Raw genomic sequence first — 17,385 nt, 5'->3', positions numbered from 1 at the left:
GTTTTAATTCAAAGTTGGATCAGAATGCAGCCAGTATTATACTCCTCATCAGATCTCATTTAAAGATTTCAAGTACTGAGAATTCTACTATTTAATCATAAAATAGTTTCTCAGGAAAGGAAAAATTTGTCATAATCTGAAGTAAGAGTCCTATTTATTTTTATAATTCTGTGGAGTCAGGATTACTTCTTAGAAGGGCTATTTTTTCCATAGCTGGAGAATGACCCCTTAACCTTTGCCTCCTCTCTCGCAAATGTGGGCCAAATGTTATAAGTGCTTCACATATTCTAGTGTGATAGTTTTGTGAATATCCTTAAGTTGATGAAATAAATATAAGACACTTTACATTTCGATAGTAAATTATTTGAAATGTGTTAAGATCCACAAATCACTCTATAAGGTAAAAAAAATTCTGAAAAGATTATTTTCACTTATATACAGGTTAGGAAACAGACTTTGCCAAGTTAATACTTGGTCTGAGGTCACAGACTTCTTTCTCTTTTCACCACAGAATTTATTATAACCATATTCTTATAGTCCAGAAAACTAAAAACTAAAGGCTATCTCTAAGAAATCCACTGGCCTACAATGTCCACGTCAAAAGTCTTTTCCCTCAGGGGCTGCTGACTTGAAAAGAATGTAGGAGGCAGACAGCCTGGATTGGGAGAGAATTCTGTATAAGACAATTGGTGTGATATTATTTTGCTTGTTTTTTTTCTTGCCATGTAATATAACTTCTTTTTATCATACACCTCATGGGAAGACATAAAACCAAAAAAGAAAAAAGTCAATACAGTATAGTCAATAACACGGTACTATAAACTTCAAAGTTGCTAAGAAACTAGATCTTAATTATTCTTAACACAAAAAAGAAATGATAATTGTGTGACATGATAGAGATTTAGCTAACACTATGGTAGTGATCATATTGCAAAATATAAATGCATCAAATCAACACATTGTACAACTTAAATTTACACAATGTTTTGTGTCAATTATATCTCAACTTTAAAAATGAGAAAAAGAAATGTCAATACTGTCTTGGTACACAATTTTCCTACAGACCTCCAGAAGCTACTGTCTTCTGATCCATAAGTAGGTGTAAATGTGCTACAAGGATCGATCAAGAGTGAGCTGTTCAGCTGCTTTTTAGCAGGGTCACTCTGGGATGGGCCTTCTCATCTGAAGGAGGAAGAGTAACGGAATCTGAAGAAAGCATTATTCCCAAAGGATGACACACGGCGGAAAAAAAGGAAAGGAAGACAGAATGAAGAATTCCTTTCTACCTATTTTCATCTTTTTTCTCTTGAAAAATGGGATAATGATTTGTATTTTAGAGAATACTTTGCTCTATCACACTTTTCTCTACTGTTATTAAAACAAAAATAAAATTCCCCTTCCTTTCCTAAAACAATGCTTTGGTTCCCCTGGTTTTCTTTCTGATTGGGACTTTCCAAAATAAGTTGTGTTCAAGTGATGCTTTGCTTCCATGCATCATTTTGATATCTGCATGTCCATATGTTTTTCCCCATAAGTGAAGTCGGTATATATACACACCTGCACAGATATACACTCACACACACAAACTCTGTCACAGCATATGCATGATCAAGGCATTTTATCTGAGTACTCACTAGTAAATACACTCTTCCAATAAGTCTGCCAGAGGTATTTAAAATGTCAGATTTTTAAAAAATCTAATTCAATTTTTATGCCTAAACTAACACATTTATTTCATTTTTTTGGTTTGCAATTTTGGATAACTTAACTTCTTGGCTTGCAATGGAAGTTAAATTTCAGTATCTACCATAAACAAAATATTCATTCCCTTCCTCAAGAATGAAAACACCTATTATAATTCCTTGTTAACTCCTAACTTTTGGATGAACATTTGGATGAAGAGTTTACAAAGATTACATATATAAAATATTCAGAAACCAAACGGCAAAAATAAAAATGAAACCAAAAAAAGCAACAGAAATCTAAAATAGTCTATCTTAACAAAACAGATGAAGACCTATATAATCCCTCTAGAAAAAACAGGTTTCATTAATAAAAAGGACAGAAAATATATTAATGAAGAATTGTAAAATAATACCTAACTACAAAATTGTACAAAACCTCATGACTCAAAATAGCATTGTTAATATGTCAGCATATTTTAGTTACATACGTTTAAAGTGAGACATACAGATTAACTCATTTCGTAGCTCTGAGAGTTCTTCAAATCCTACACATGTTTAAAATTTCTATTTAAATTTGATTCAATTACTATCTTTAAAAAATCAAACAGCATCTTTCATACTTTTATACTGAATAAAAGATGCATTGACTCCTTGCTTCCCACTAAGCTCACTAGATATCCTGTACTTCAGTCTTAGTGAGTTGGCCTGGATGATGTTAAGAAAAGACTACAATATAAGAACTCTTTGGAAGAAAGTGTTTATCATCAAGTATAGAGGCTTGGCAAAACCATCCATGATTAATATATTATTTTATTACTGCTCAATTACTTACCAGATTTAAGATGAGTTAAGGTATTTACTTGCATGTGACCATGGGTAGGCTTATTTCACAGCACGAACATGTTCAAATATGAGGTAATATGGTTTAGACCTATTTTCTATTAAAGTCACATTTTTGTGCATATGAATTTGCTTTTAATTTTGAAACATTTAGTTACAAATCCCATGAACCTTTCTTGCAGTAAATTTAAAAATGGAATGTTGATATTGGTTGATTTTCTACCTCTTACTATTTTAAAAAGATATTCTGAAATGTGAATGACACTTAGTAAGAAAATGTATGATGTAGTATTTTGGATGGAGAAGTATGTATTTTCAAACATCAGTAGGGAAGAAGTCAGTATGCTAAGGGCTTTAACTATCCGAACAGACATGGATTTAAATCATTGTACATAAAAGGATTCTTAAATACTTTTTGTTATTCGATGTTAAAAAAATGTTTGTTTCATTCACAGAAATTGAGTTCTACAAATAGCAGCTGGTTCTTTCATTAAATCAGAACCAAACTGCTAATTTCATTATTAATGGTTAGCTTTGACATGTTTAAAAAGGGTAGAAGATAATAGACTTGTCTTAGACCTTGAAATGAACAACTGTTCAGGGAAATGGAATTGTTCAAAGATACATTTTCTTTCTGCCAATCTGTGAAATATAATTATTCTCTTAATGAATCTCTCAATGAGTAGCAATCATTCAGAACTTGAACAGGTAAAATATAATGATAATGGGAGCAGCTTTATAAATAAAAGGATAAAATGAGGTTGTTATTTTATACCATATTACGGGATGATTAGAATAACAGTGCAGCATTCATCAGACATTTGAACTTTCTCAAAAAAGCTCCCTGGGGGTCATTTAAATTAGTTATGTTTATCCATAGAGATTTTTAGTCTTATTTCAAATGACTGTCACCTTACAACACTCAAGCCTCAATCTTTAGCTTACTCTAATTAATAGCTATACTGTATAGTAGCCAATAGACACTGTTTTAGACACTGCCTAAAACAGACACTAACCCCCCCCCAGTTTATAAATCTACAATTTATCAAAGGAAGAGCAATGTAACTATTTTTATTAAACCAGGGGAATAATTTTTCAGTTTGGAGGGAATGGTGGTCTGTATGAATCTCTATCAATTTCCACAAGAACAAAGTTGGCTGGATACTGTCCAAGAAGCTATCATTTCTTTGTTAACTAGCTCTATACAATAAAAGACTGTATGTGTAAATACTAAATTCATGGCAATGGAACTCTAGTGGTTAGTTGTTTTGGTTAACTCAAAGGCACATACAGCTCAAAGGTAATTAAGTAGATGGTGGGATTTGACTTTTTCAAGAAAAAAAAGTCTCTTTGCTCTCTGCTGGACGCACCTGGAAGCCTTTGGTAGTAAGATAAATGAGTGCAAGGAGTACCAGGTGCTAGACTGTGGTGTTTTCATTACATCCATTAAGGTAACCAGAAAAAAAAAAGACATAAATAAAGAGGGGTAAAATAAAAGTTCAATATCTCTCCTGGCATGACATGAAATCTCTAAATAAGAAATCACTCCAAAAGATGGTGTAATTAAAGTTTCATTCTCAATAAGATTATAGTTTTTCCTGGCTATTTTCTATCTTGATGGAAAAGAAAACATGGTTTTTAATACAAATAGAAAAAAATAGAATCATGACATATTTAACAATTTATGTAGCTGATTTCATGTTTTTTGATAGTTCTTTCATGTTTACTCTTTTAAAAAAATCCTCCCTAAATTATTTTCATATGTCCTGATTACAGGAAAATTATTTTAACTTCCCTGGGACACACCTATTACCTGAGCTCCAAACCATCACCCTCAATTGACAAAGTTACTACAGGGCTTTATATTTAGGACACTTCTGTGACAGCCCTCATATTTGGAAACTTTATGTGAGTACTATTTGAAAGATGCTCTACAAGTGTTAATTAGTTGAGGCCTATATAATCAGCCAATATTTATTTAACCTGGAAATATGTTTTATACTTCTACCATGCGTAGGTTAAATTTACTAAAAATTATAATGCAGTTTTAGCCTGTGTAAATGACCTGCCATTATCTTCAAAAGACTCAGAATTGGATATTATGTTGGATTGGATATTACAGAAACAAGTAAGATGGCTGTTTTATCACTGATATTAGACATCAGCATCATAGAGAAAATGACCCATTAAAGTATTTATATTTTACATCTTTCTCTGAAGTTACAATTAAAATCAATAGTTACAAATGTAGAAGAGTCTCAGAATAGCATTAGCATTTTGAAAATAAAGAAGGTATTCTGCCTCAGAAGTCAGAGAAGGTTAACAGATGAGCCTTAATTTAAAACCTCAAGTAAACAAATTCCTTTCCTTCTTCCCTTGCATCTATTAAATCGATTGCCAAAGCATATATTTTTCAAAATGCAACTGCTACTAAAAACTCATTTTTTTTTCAAGTTTTCCCAGATTCATTAGGTGAAAGCAAGCGGCTCCTTGTTCTGCCATTCCTACCTACCTGTTCTTTGAATTTTCTCCATTTTCCTGACTTCAATTTGCTTTCAAGAATAAACCTTTAATTTCAATGATCTCATTCACATATTAGAAAACACCATTTTCCTGTTTAAATGATTACTTACTTACTATATTATATCCAAAATGATCTCGTGGCCTTACCAATCTCACTATAAGAAGTTGAGAATTGTACTGCACGCCAGATTTTGTTTCTAGAATTATACTGTATGTCAGATTTTGAAAATTTGACTGTTGAACATGGGGTATTTGTCAGTAATCCCAGCCACAGAATGGTATTCTATATAGCTCCAGAAGGAATATGAGAATATTCTAAAGACTGTCATCTGTTTTGTTACTAAAATATTAATTTATTCATATTTATGGTTTCTGTTTTCAAATTTCTAGGAGGCTAGCAGTTTCTGTGAAGTCTTTATAGTGTCATGACAAATAGAAATTTCATAAATGCCTCATCAAAATATGTATGGTTTTACAGGACAACTAGGCCAAATATAAGAGTACATGATCTTATATTTTGAAAATTTATTTTTATTTTTACATACAAGAAATATGTCTTGTATTTTCTAATTTCTTTCTACTGCTGTTTTATAAACTTTAAAGGCATGCCTTTTGTAAAAAAAAAAAAGAGAGAGAGAGAGAGCTATCACATTAAGATATCCAGGTTATGATGCAATCTTCAATTGCAACAGAAATTTTGATATTTAGATAGCTTTAGCAAGTACTTGCTATTATTTGCATTATCCAGTCCTGGAAAATTTCAAGGAAGGTAGTTTAAAAACATACAATTAGAAATTCATTTTGAGACATCTCCTTAAAGGTTACTAGATAACAAATGTTTGGATCTATGTATTTTCAACTAATGAAATCATCATGGTATTAGTGTATGCATATATTTCTGTAAAATGCAACATCTCAAATGCCATGATCTTTTCTCAACAACTTTAACTTCCAGGTATAATAATGTAACATGAAATCCTTTTCTTGCTTCTAAATTTAATTGATTTAATCACTGAATTTAAATGCTTGGAAATTGTTCTGCTTGCTGGTGTCTGAATGCCAAATACATTATCTACAGTTCTAAGATGAATGTTGCAGTTATATTTAGACAACTTAAAACACTGCCTTCTAAATTACCCTAAATAACCCAGAGAAATGTCTAGAAAAATTGATAGTAGTGCATGACAAATATCCATTACCACCAACTTTCAGGTAAGTATAACTTTTACAAGGAGTAGAAACTGTTAGGCTCTTACTATTTAAATGCTCTTTGTGCAATTTTCCAGGCAACAGAATGGACAGCACACATAAGTTAATCTCAGCTCTTCCAGAACTCACAATCTCCATTTTAAAGATGAAGACCTTGAAGCCAATAACCTGATTTTTCTTCAGCGGCAAAAGACATTCATCTTTGGCCAAGCTTTCATAGACATCATCTCATTTGTTCTCTTTGATCAGTTTGGCTTGGATTGACCTTTTTTTTCTTCCTACTTCTTCAGAGTTTTCAAAAAAATAAAGTCATCTGATATAGACAGAGTCCTTGACAGTCAATCAGATCTATAGTCTCTCCCCTCTAGCTCCTAAAAAGAATCAGGATTTTAGTCTTCCCCAGTACAGAGCACAGACATCAAATAAGGTGGGGTAGGGGTATGTGCAGTGTAAGTTTCTTTGGGGGGAACTTATACATAGTACATTTTATGCAAGATAATGAAGAATAAAAATAATGTGTTCAGGGGCTTCCCTGGTGGCGCAGTGGTTGAGAGTCCGCCTGCCGATGCAGGGGACACGGGTTCGTGCCCCGATCCCGGAAGATCCCACATGCTGCGGAGCGGCTGGGCCCGCGAGCCATGGCCGCGGAGCCTGTGTGTCCGGAGCCTGTGCTCCGCAACGGGAGAGGCCACAGCAGTGAGAGGCCCGCGTACAGCAAAAAAAAAAAAAAAAAAAATGTGTTCACTAAGTATTCAAAATTGGGGCTATGCAAATTATACAAAGTGGTGGAATCTGTACTATTAGCCTAGTGGAGTTTTCTATACTTTAGCCTTTCTGGTCCCACCGTCACAATTTTTTCCATATCCATGTACTCCTCTATTATATTTTAGTTTTGGCTTTTACTCCATTTTTACTTAAATAAATTTATTTCAAAAATAAAATTATTTAAAATTACAAACTAAGAAAAAAGCATTCCTTACCATAAAGAGAAAACAACTGCAACAGTACATATAAAAACTGTCACACTTTAAAATATTCATCTGTGTACTGCTTAAAGTAGCTCAATTTTCCATCAGTGTAGTATATACTACACTTTGAGAAATTCTGCCCAAAGAAAAGAATTTGCATTGGTAAATGGGAATGAAATCACTGAAAACTGCATGGACAATATCATGTTAATTAGTTTTTAAAATAAACTTTTCTATCTGTCTCTGTATGTGGAGTAGACATGCACCTAGTTAATGAGGTTTCAAGCAGGAAGTCCAGCTGCTCCTGACAGTACCGCCCTTAGCTTCTGGCAAATGTTTGAAATTCTACGGCTTGAATGTAATTACTTTTGCTCAGTGGTTTTCAAACTTTTTAAAGCAGTCAACCTTTTCTGCTTTTTAAATGAAGCAATATTTTTAAAACCAGTAAATTAAAGAGAAAATTAGAATTTTATTTGTGCAAATATATTTTACACGTTTAAATTGCTAACACTTGTGATATAGTCAATCTATGAGAATAACAGAGTTATTCTGATGATAGTTGCAGTGTTATAGGCATCCTATTTTTCAATGATCTCTGCAGTTTGTTTTTATTGTATGATACTGGGAATATCCTGATCCAGACAGATATGTAATCATAAATGATACGAACTTTTTACATCTCACTTGGCAGTCCTGCACCATTCCGCATTCATTACTGGAAAATGGTATAGTTGGACTTGTATCATCAAAGCTTAAAACCATTAGAATGCCTAAAAACTGCTCGTATTACTTGAGAGGTCCTTGCTGTCAAAAAGCACGTTCACAGGTGTACTTTTAATATAGTTTTTCAACTTTGTTAATACAAATTTACTTGCTGCTTGCCTCAGATGTTAACTAGAAGTTTCAATTAGTCAAATTTACCTTATTCTGCATATTTAGCTGAAACTTTGTTTCAGTTTTATCACTGGTTCTTTACCAGGAGTTGTGAGCGTGTTTATATCCTACATCTCTGTTAAAAGTGCATTTGATATACAAACTAGTACAAGCCTGTTATTTTGGGGAGCTAGTTAACTAATGCAATTTTTTATGAGCAAAAACTTTTCTAAGGACTGATTTCCATTTTCATAAAAAACATTCGTATTGTCACCTTGTTTTCACTTCCATTGATTGTTATGCACTCTTTATTGCTTGTGTCAAACAAAAGTACCTGAGCTTGCAGGCCTTTTAATTCCTTGTGATTCACATACACTGTGGTGGTAATGTTCCCCTTGGTACATCATGAAATATACAAAGATGTATTTTAAAATGACCATTGCAGAGCTACAGACTTTCCAATTAATGTCATAATTATTGAGTTGTTTGTTTATTTAGATGTGTATATGTTTACAAACATATGTGTGGAAAGGTATAACTATCATTTTATCCATCTATCTATGGATCAATCCACCCATCAGGAAGAAGAAGAGGAGGTGGAACCGGAGGAGGAAAGGGAGTTATTTTTGTCTGGTAACACAATTTGATGATTTGGGAATTGTCAGTATGACAAAATGTTTTTATAGAACACACTTTACAGTGTTTTTATTATAGGTTTTCATATTATTATTCCAAAATATGACAGAAATGAATTTGAACCAAGTTTTTACAGAACCTCTGAAGAACTGCAGTTATAGCTCAATGGAACACAGTTTGAAAAATAATGGTTTATCTGAAGGCTTTTATTTCTTTTAAAATGCAAACACCTCTACTTTCATCTGCAGTCATTTATATATTAATGTGAATAAATTTATTAGATATCTTTCTGAGACTTGGATTTAATGCAGAAGAAGAGGAGGCAAAGATTAACTCAGCAACTGAAAGAAATGGGAAAGACTGAATATTAAGGCTAAGAGCACTGAAGATCTAATTTGCCTACTTTACAATTCTGCTTAAAGACCATGACACCTACATATGATACACTCATTTGTATTTCCAAAAGAAGTAAAACAAAACAGACAACAACAAAAACAAAAGAAAAAGACAAACCCACAAAGAAAGTGTCTGAATTAGATGAATGTGATTATGCATGTTTCAGAACTGCATCTGTTTTAGAGTATTTTACTAAAACAATAATGTAATTAAATTAATTACTTATAATTTTGATCAACTCGAATTAAATCAACTGTAAAATTTCCAACCAGTGAATTTATTAATTGAAGATACTCTGATCTTATGCTGTGAACGTCCTCAAAGATTGCAAGCAAAAAAATTGTGCAGGAGTTCCAGTTTATGTAGGGTGAAATATAAATGAGTATGTAATGCTCCAAACCTGATCTTGTACCTTTGATCTATGACATTTTTTAAATTAAAACAAACTTGTAAACTTTTTTCTTAAATTTAAATCCTTCTACTAAATTAAAAAAATTATCTTTACTTCAAGAATCTATAGTTAGGTATGCTTCCCCAACTCTCCCCACCACCAAAAGCTTTCTAAAGTTTATGGAAACAAGCATCCATTCTAATATAGTAAACATTCAGTTTAAACTTCAAATTTTTTACACAGCTATATCAGAAAAGTTGCTAATTAATATTTCAAGAAAGTGCAACTTAAAAAGAAGAAATTTATGTTATTAATTTGTTCATTTATTTACTTATATTTTTCCAAGAGTGAAGTTATTAATTTGAATCTGGGTTAAGAAAATTGTTGGACTAGAATTACAGTTTCTGTTATTTCATTCTAAAGGCCATACCTGTAACCATTCTGTGTAAATTTGAAAATATATTTAGATTTAAAATACTGATTGACCCTTACATTTAATACTATTGTCTTTGTGTCAAGAAATTGAAAGCAAGATCAAATGATACAAACATTTACCCATTTCGGGAAGGGATACATGCAGGTATTTTAAGTAGTAAATTTCTTTCATTTCTGATTATTAAGTGTAACATTTAAGAATTAACAGAATAAATGTGAAATCAAAACTTTGAAGCATTTTGAGATACTTTTAGCTATTTTGTTGTAAGATATATCAAAATAAAAAAATCTTGATAAAATTAATAAAAGACTGATTAACACAGAAGTCTTTTTAAAATACTCAGCTGATAAAGTCATTTTAAGCATTCAATTACACTGATCTTGAAATAAAACTAAACCCAAACTTACAAGCATAGTTGGTTTAGGGAGGGGAAAAAAAGTTGAGCCAAATCAATTATAAAGCATGCTTTTGTTATTACTCATACAATGACCTTCAAAAACTCTGATTTCTAATGTTTTTCCCAATCTTTGTACTGAGAAAAATGTATCCCTAAGTCACAAACCTTGTAGGTTCTCACTTCCTTCCTTCTTCTTTCCCAAGTTTATGGAAACTTGGTCCCAATAGTTTCATAGTACAAAGCAAGAAGACAGAATGGGAAGAGAGACCTTTTCCTAGGGTTATGGGCACTGACAGTCTATACAATACTTCTGGCTGATTTGTGTGTGCTTCATTCCAAACGTGTATTCCTCAGCATACAAAGGGGGATGAGTGAGGCCAACAGACAGCATGTCTGCAGTAGCTCCATTGTATACATACACTTGTCCTGGTGGAGCACAGCCATGAGTTTTACAAACTTTAACATCTCCTTGGGCTAACATAGTTGGCAGCTGAGCACTGAGAATTCAGATACATATCTGAAATGTCTACATGCAAAGGACATGCCAAGTATTAATAGGCAGTGACCAAACAGAAAAATAAACCTAGAAATTATCATTATATATATATAATATATGTGGAACTATTTTTTAACTATATGGACTATATTACTATATGTACTCATTGCTTCCTTAGGGATAGAAGCAGAGATTTTTTAGGTTTGGTCTTAGTATGGTCCTTGAACTAATTTTTAAACTCAGAAATTTTTCAGGAATCTTTTTAGAAATCTGCATTTATATTTAAGTATAAATGCATTATTAATGTCAATAAATCCTATAAATTAGTAATTATACCTAATTCCTCTCATTTTAAAATTCATATAGCACAAACCTACTCATTTTTTCTACGTACTTCTCCTTCAAAAAACCATTTTCCTCCATGTTTTCATACAGTTATATTCGTTCTGAATAGAAAGCATCTTAATTAATTTGGTATAACTTTCTTGCATTAAATTACACAACTCTTCAGGATTTGCCTCTTTAGGATCACCCATACATTTAGTGGGCATCAAAACCTTCTGTTATTTGGCAGGCTGTAGTAAGCACTTCTTTCAAGAGGATACTTAATACTTCCTCTGTCAATCTTTTTTCACCTTCATGGTCACCAAATTCCATCTAACGGAAGTCACTGCCTGCTACTAAAACTTAAATCAGATACGTTCAGATACCTGAAGACACCAAAACATAAAGCTATTTCCTACCACCGCCAAGCCTATAAACCATCCTCACATTTTATTTTCTTTATTTAAAAAAATATTTATTTTTATTGAGCTCATAAGGCTGTGATCTCTTCATATTTTGCCTTTGCTACACTGAGCTGAGCCAATACGTTTTCTTGGCCATCTGAATGCCATCAAAGGTATTAGATAGATTCTGGAAGGTTAAAAAGAATAGTATGGATACTATACATAAATTGTGGCATGATCAATTATTATAATACCAAAAGATTATAATAACAATTTGGTATCTTTGTTTGTACAGTCTATCAAGAAGAATTAGTTGTCATGTCCCAATATGAAGTATAATTCAATGGAGTTGAAAATTGATCCATAGTTATTCTACCCTATTTTGTTAGTCCTTTGTCCTTTGTTTCCCAGGTATTCTAGTTTTTACTAAATTTCTGGAAAAATAGAAGCAGATAACCAAAACTGATCGTGGGATATTTTAAAATGCCATTATATATAATATTTAGGACAACAGTTTCATGTAAGATAGCTTCCTAATCATAGCCTGACTGAAGAAAGCCAAAAATAAAACTTGCAACACACCTCAGAAAAGCCTTAACTAGGCCCTTGTTATAGCAACTCAAACATCTGACCAAGATGATCACATTCCAGAATTTAATGTACAATACATCCTATATTATTATCCACTAAATACCCACATATATTTTATTTTCTGTGTAAAGAGCTATACCCACAAAAAGGAGAATAAAGGAGAAAAAAATCCATGAAAATATAGCCAGTTTATACATGATTTTAGAATCTATTATAATATTAATTTAATCACACTTGCATATCTGATATAAAAAATACAACTGCATAAATATATACAGTGCAATGGAAAACTCTTTCATTTAAAGTAGTCTTCAAGAGCCGATTAAGAAGCAACAATTAAATATTAGAAAACTTACCTTGACTTGCAAACTTCAACTCTTTGGCATCTGTGAGCGTGGTCCTTTTGTCAGACCCTTTTTTCTCTGTTCGGCGATGGCTTCGTCTTTTCTTAGACTCTCCCCAAAGATTGGACCCTCCATGCATGCTTGGTATATTCAAAATAGCAATTCCTTCCAGAGAGATGTTTATTAAATCAATCTGTACTCCATCACACTGATTAGAAAAATGAAAAGAACAGGAACAATTTGATTTCATCTTTTGTATTTCCTTATCTTTTAATAAGAATTTTAAAATCTATAATCTCGTCCTTTCTAAATAAACCTTTCAAGAACACTTAAATGGTTACCCTAAAGGTCAATATAAAAGATAAAGCAACCAATAACATTTACCAGGCATCATAAATAGTCTTTTAAAATGATCAAATTAAATCATCAGTGTATCTTTGTTTACAGAAAACCTTTGGAAGGGGCACAATTTAGTGTCTGCATATATAACCAGCTGCAAATTTCCAATGTGTTACAAAGAGGTTGATTCTGGAAAGTTTTGTCAAATTTCAGGCAGAAGTTTTAATGACTGCTCCTATTTAGAACACACTGCAAGGTACTACTGGGGGAAAATAAAGAAACAGAATTCATAATTAGGGTCTCATTTTTGGGGAGCAGAGAAAGAAATGGCTTAAGAGACTTTTGAAAAAAGAAAAACAGCAATTCAAAGAGATCTGAATTACAATGAAGTGGCCAAGGATGGTTTCTTGGACTAGATTAAGTTCCAAGCACAGTGTCAAAGGCAATGAGAGGCATGGTTATCTAAATGAACATGGAGAACCAGGCAGGCTGAGTGAAGGAAATGCCAAGAGCAGCAGCAGTAAAAGGAATCTCCAACCCATCATTACTTTATAGCTGCTTTAATGAAAAAATGGATAGTAAAATCAGTCAGCCAGATTTTTTTGTTTGCCTGGTGAGAAGATACCCTTTGACTATGCAAAATATGGAACACTCTACCAGACAATGCTTTGCAATACTCAGAGTGATCACTTTTTACTTTTTTGAATTCTCCATACATTTCTACTGGTGCGCATGTGTGGAAAGTGACAAGGCCATACTGTATTTCTGTAATTATGATTTATTTATTCATTTGCTTTGAGTTTCCTAAAATGGTACTTATTATAATATAGCCCAGATATTGTCCTCCCATTTTCAGTTAGACGTCAATATGAGCAGAAATGTCAATATGTAACACCATGCTTTACAAACAAACTTTGTTAGGGATATGCATTTCATCAATTAAAGTATATCTGCAGCGGGATTGTTTTATTTGCTATATGTTTTATTACAGTAAAAAAACAAAAAAAGGTGGATACAATTTCATCATTCTCTTTCTCACTGTAATCATGATTTTTGAAACTGGAAGAGATAATCCTTCACCAAAATTACAAAAACTAAAAACAAACAAAACCCCTCTCTTTTTCTACATTTTCCTCATCATACTGAATCTAATACTGTATCTTGTTCACTAAAATATAAAAACTGTGAAATAAAGCAACACATCTTGAGCCTACTTGGCAGGGCTAGAAACAAATTCTAGAGAAGGTGCCAAGTTTTCATTCAATTTATTTCAACGAGGGTGAAACCAAGGTCTGGATGATGCCTTTTTTCCCCCTAGAAACAACTGATTTTTTCCCCCTTCTTTTCATGTATTAAGATTACTTCTTTTTACTAAAGAATTCTGCTCATGTGTATACTCACTTACTGCTATATATTCTAGATAAACAGATATTAATTTCATAATTAAAAGTAATCTTGTGTAAATACCCTGCAGGCCTCAATGAATCAAACACATACTGTGTGTCAGGCCTCCTACTGTCTTCAAGTGGAATGTACTGGCTGGATAATTAGATAGTACATATTTTTTAACCTTATTTGCATGCATATTATATCTTTTGCACACTGACAAGCAGCAGTAACAACAAAAGTCAGATTACCACAGGGAATTCCCACAAAGAAGTCTTCATTCCTTATAATTTGCAGCCTAAATTAAAATAATTTGATCTTTGACAAGGATGAAATGTCAAGCAGAAGGGGGTCCTCTACAAGCCACGGCCTGTGGCTTCTGAAATCTGCCTAATTTATGTCAGTCACTTCTTAATACATATTTAAGTATTACACGAAAAAGACGATAAATATGCAATCTGACACCTTTGGTATTTCCCTGCTGTTAATTTATAAAGGTCTGGCTTCCCCCAAACTGACTAAAATCATTTAAATAACAGAAGAACTGTGAAATAAGCTGGAGTTGAGGCCTGGCTTCCATTTTCACTCAATATTGAACACAGCAGGTAGTACACTAAGACAATTATTTGACTAGGCCTTCGAACCCCACTGTGACAAGTTACTTTCAGAATTAGTGAAGGAGCATTCCTTTGTTCATCTGCAAAAAAGGAGAGCATGTTGCAAATAGGCTTTTTTTTTTTTTAACTGAATTAGAGGAATCACATGTGACAACTGAAAAACATCAGTGTATACTATTATTCATGTTTTCACTCTTCAGAGTCTTGGCACGTGTAGTTTTAAGGAAACAGTAAGCAGCTCTATGAAAAGTGAAAAAAATTCTTAAGAAATTCCAAAGAAGAAGGACCAATGAAGAACACTGAGGTTCCTGTGAGAGGAGGACAGTGTACTTACATAAATACCTACTTATTAATAATTTGTTTCCACTAGTTCTTGACCCCAGGCTACCTTCCTCTGTTTGCTTTAACGTTATGTTCATTAGTCTGGAAATTTCCAGTGCTGGTCCTGATGAAGACCAGGAGTTGTATAGCACACCAGTTGAGTGCATGGAAATAAAAGCTGAGGTGAAGGCTATGAAATATAAACAAGTTATAATACTGTGTCAGATAATATTTTCATCTACTTTGAAGATTTATGATTTTTAAAAAGGTAGCTACAGAGGAAAAGAATATAAAAGCTTAAAAGCTAACAGCCTTGGTTAGTCAATAAATCCTGAATATTTTTATTATGTTGAAGAGAGGTCGTTAACGTATACTACTATGGGAGCTATTTTCAGAGTGCAATGTTGTGAGGCCATTGTCCACTCTTTTCAGTTTTGAAATGGAAGATCTTATTCTAGAGACAAATTTACCTACAAGAATATGGCTTAAATTTTTCTTCCAATATATTTTAATCCTAGTTTATAAATATACCCTGCACCACATTATACAGAAGTGTTAAAGACAAACTTTTATATGTGAATTTAGTGTTTTAGATTCAGTTAACATGTCACTTGACAGAAATATTTAAAACATGTGAAGAACTTTGGAGAGCCATAGAAGTGTGGATAATAAATCTGATGAGATATGATTAATGATAAACTGTAAATATTTTTTCAGAGTGAGTCTAATTCTATGCCCAGTTCAGATAAAAAGTATTCATAATTTTACTTAATGAAACATAAAAACATTGCTTTGTTCATTGTTTAAAATGGTATGGTGTAAAATGACTTAAATATACCTGCTTTTAGAAGAGTTTCTGCAAATTCATATGTAAATCATAGGATAAAATTATTTATGTTTTGCAGAAAACTATAGCAGCAAACCTACAAATTAAAATGTACATGTAAATGGCTCAATGGGATCTCTTCTGCTATTAGAAGGCTGTGGTATTCTACATTTTCCCAGTGATTAAGCTCCGTGTTTTCTGAAACGCATTTGAAAAGTATTATCCACAAAACACAGTGTGATATAGGGACCCAGAACATGCCTTTTAGGTGATTTTACTGTTAGCTGGCAGTCCAGTGATGGTGACAAAAGTGCTGATTGCAGATAATCACAAGATTATTTTTAGAGTGGAATGGGAGATAACTAGTAAAGGAGAGGAAGATGGAAGCACACCTGGAAAACAGGAATATTTGAAACTGGTACCATGTATGCACACACACAGTTGCTGAACATGTTGATAGTAACAATAACACTGCTGGTTCAAGATATCAAGCATTGGGGCTTCCCTGGTGGCGCAGTGGTTGAGAGTCTGCCTGCTGATGCAGGGGACGCGGGTTTGTGCCCCGGTCTGGGAAGATCCCGCATGCCGAGGAGTGGCTGGGCCCATGAGCCATGGCCGCTGAGCCTGTGTGTCTGGAGCCTGTGCTCCGCAACGGGAGAGGTCACAACAGTGAGAAAAAGAAAGAAAAAGATATCAAGCATTAGCCACAAGTATCAGCAGAAAAGCACTTTATTTTATTTTTTTTTTTTTTTTTTGCGGTACGTGGGCCTCTCCCGTTGCAGAGCATAGGCTCCGGACGCGCAGGCTCAGCAGCCATGGCTCACGGGCCCAGCTGCTCCACAGCATGTGGGATCTTCCCGTACAAGGGCACGAACCCGCGTCCCCTGCATCGGCAGGAGGACTCTCAACCACTGCGCCACCAGGGAAGCCCCAGAAAAGCACTTTAATTTTACATGTTTCTCTCTTTCAGGAGATTCTGTGAAAGCCAGAAATTATTGCTGGAATATTAAATTTCTTATCAAAAGTTATCTCATTAAAAATAATTTGTGGTAACTAAAGAAGAGAAATTTCACCTTTGGTCACCTTTCATCTGTCTCATTTCTTCCTCACTCTCCTCAGTAAGAAAAATTACAATGTATTTATCTTAATGAAACGGTAACAGTACCTCAACCCCACACTTCTTGTACTTTCCTGGAACAGGGAGGTATTTTTTTTGTTTTGGACTTAATGAGTCCAATTTTTGTTTACCAGGACCATCTTTGTTGAGGTCCACACCTTTAATGTCTCCCTTCATCATTGTTTCTAGAATTTCATTGCAAAAAAAAATCACCTGGGAAGCTTTAGAAGAGAGGGAAGATCTTTTGACTATTCTTATCACACATG

At 33.4% G+C, this 17,385-nt stretch overlaps 1 protein-coding gene across 3 annotated transcripts in view; it reads right to left on the bottom strand.

Annotated features, from left to right (window-relative positions):
- DGKB (diacylglycerol kinase beta) overlaps positions 1–17,385 on the bottom strand; it is a gene marked incomplete at its 3' end in the record, with an annotated part of 923,203 nt that overhangs the window by 173,567 nt on the left and 732,251 nt on the right. For all 3 annotated transcript variants that reach the window (XM_082632047.1, XM_082632048.1, XM_082632049.1), the window contains one exon: positions 12,526–12,721. In XM_082632047.1, the coding sequence (XP_082488173.1) occupies positions 12,526–12,721 (196 nt within the window). The remainder of the gene's footprint in view (positions 1–12,525; positions 12,722–17,385) is intronic.

The sequence above is a fragment of the Mesoplodon mirus genome (genome assembly GCF_964341445.2).
Source record: "Mesoplodon mirus genome assembly, chromosome: 9".
NCBI lineage: Eukaryota > Metazoa > Chordata > Mammalia > Artiodactyla > Ziphiidae > Mesoplodon > Mesoplodon mirus.
Note: the sequence above shows the minus strand (reverse complement) of the source record. Positions and strands in the feature narration are given on the sequence as shown.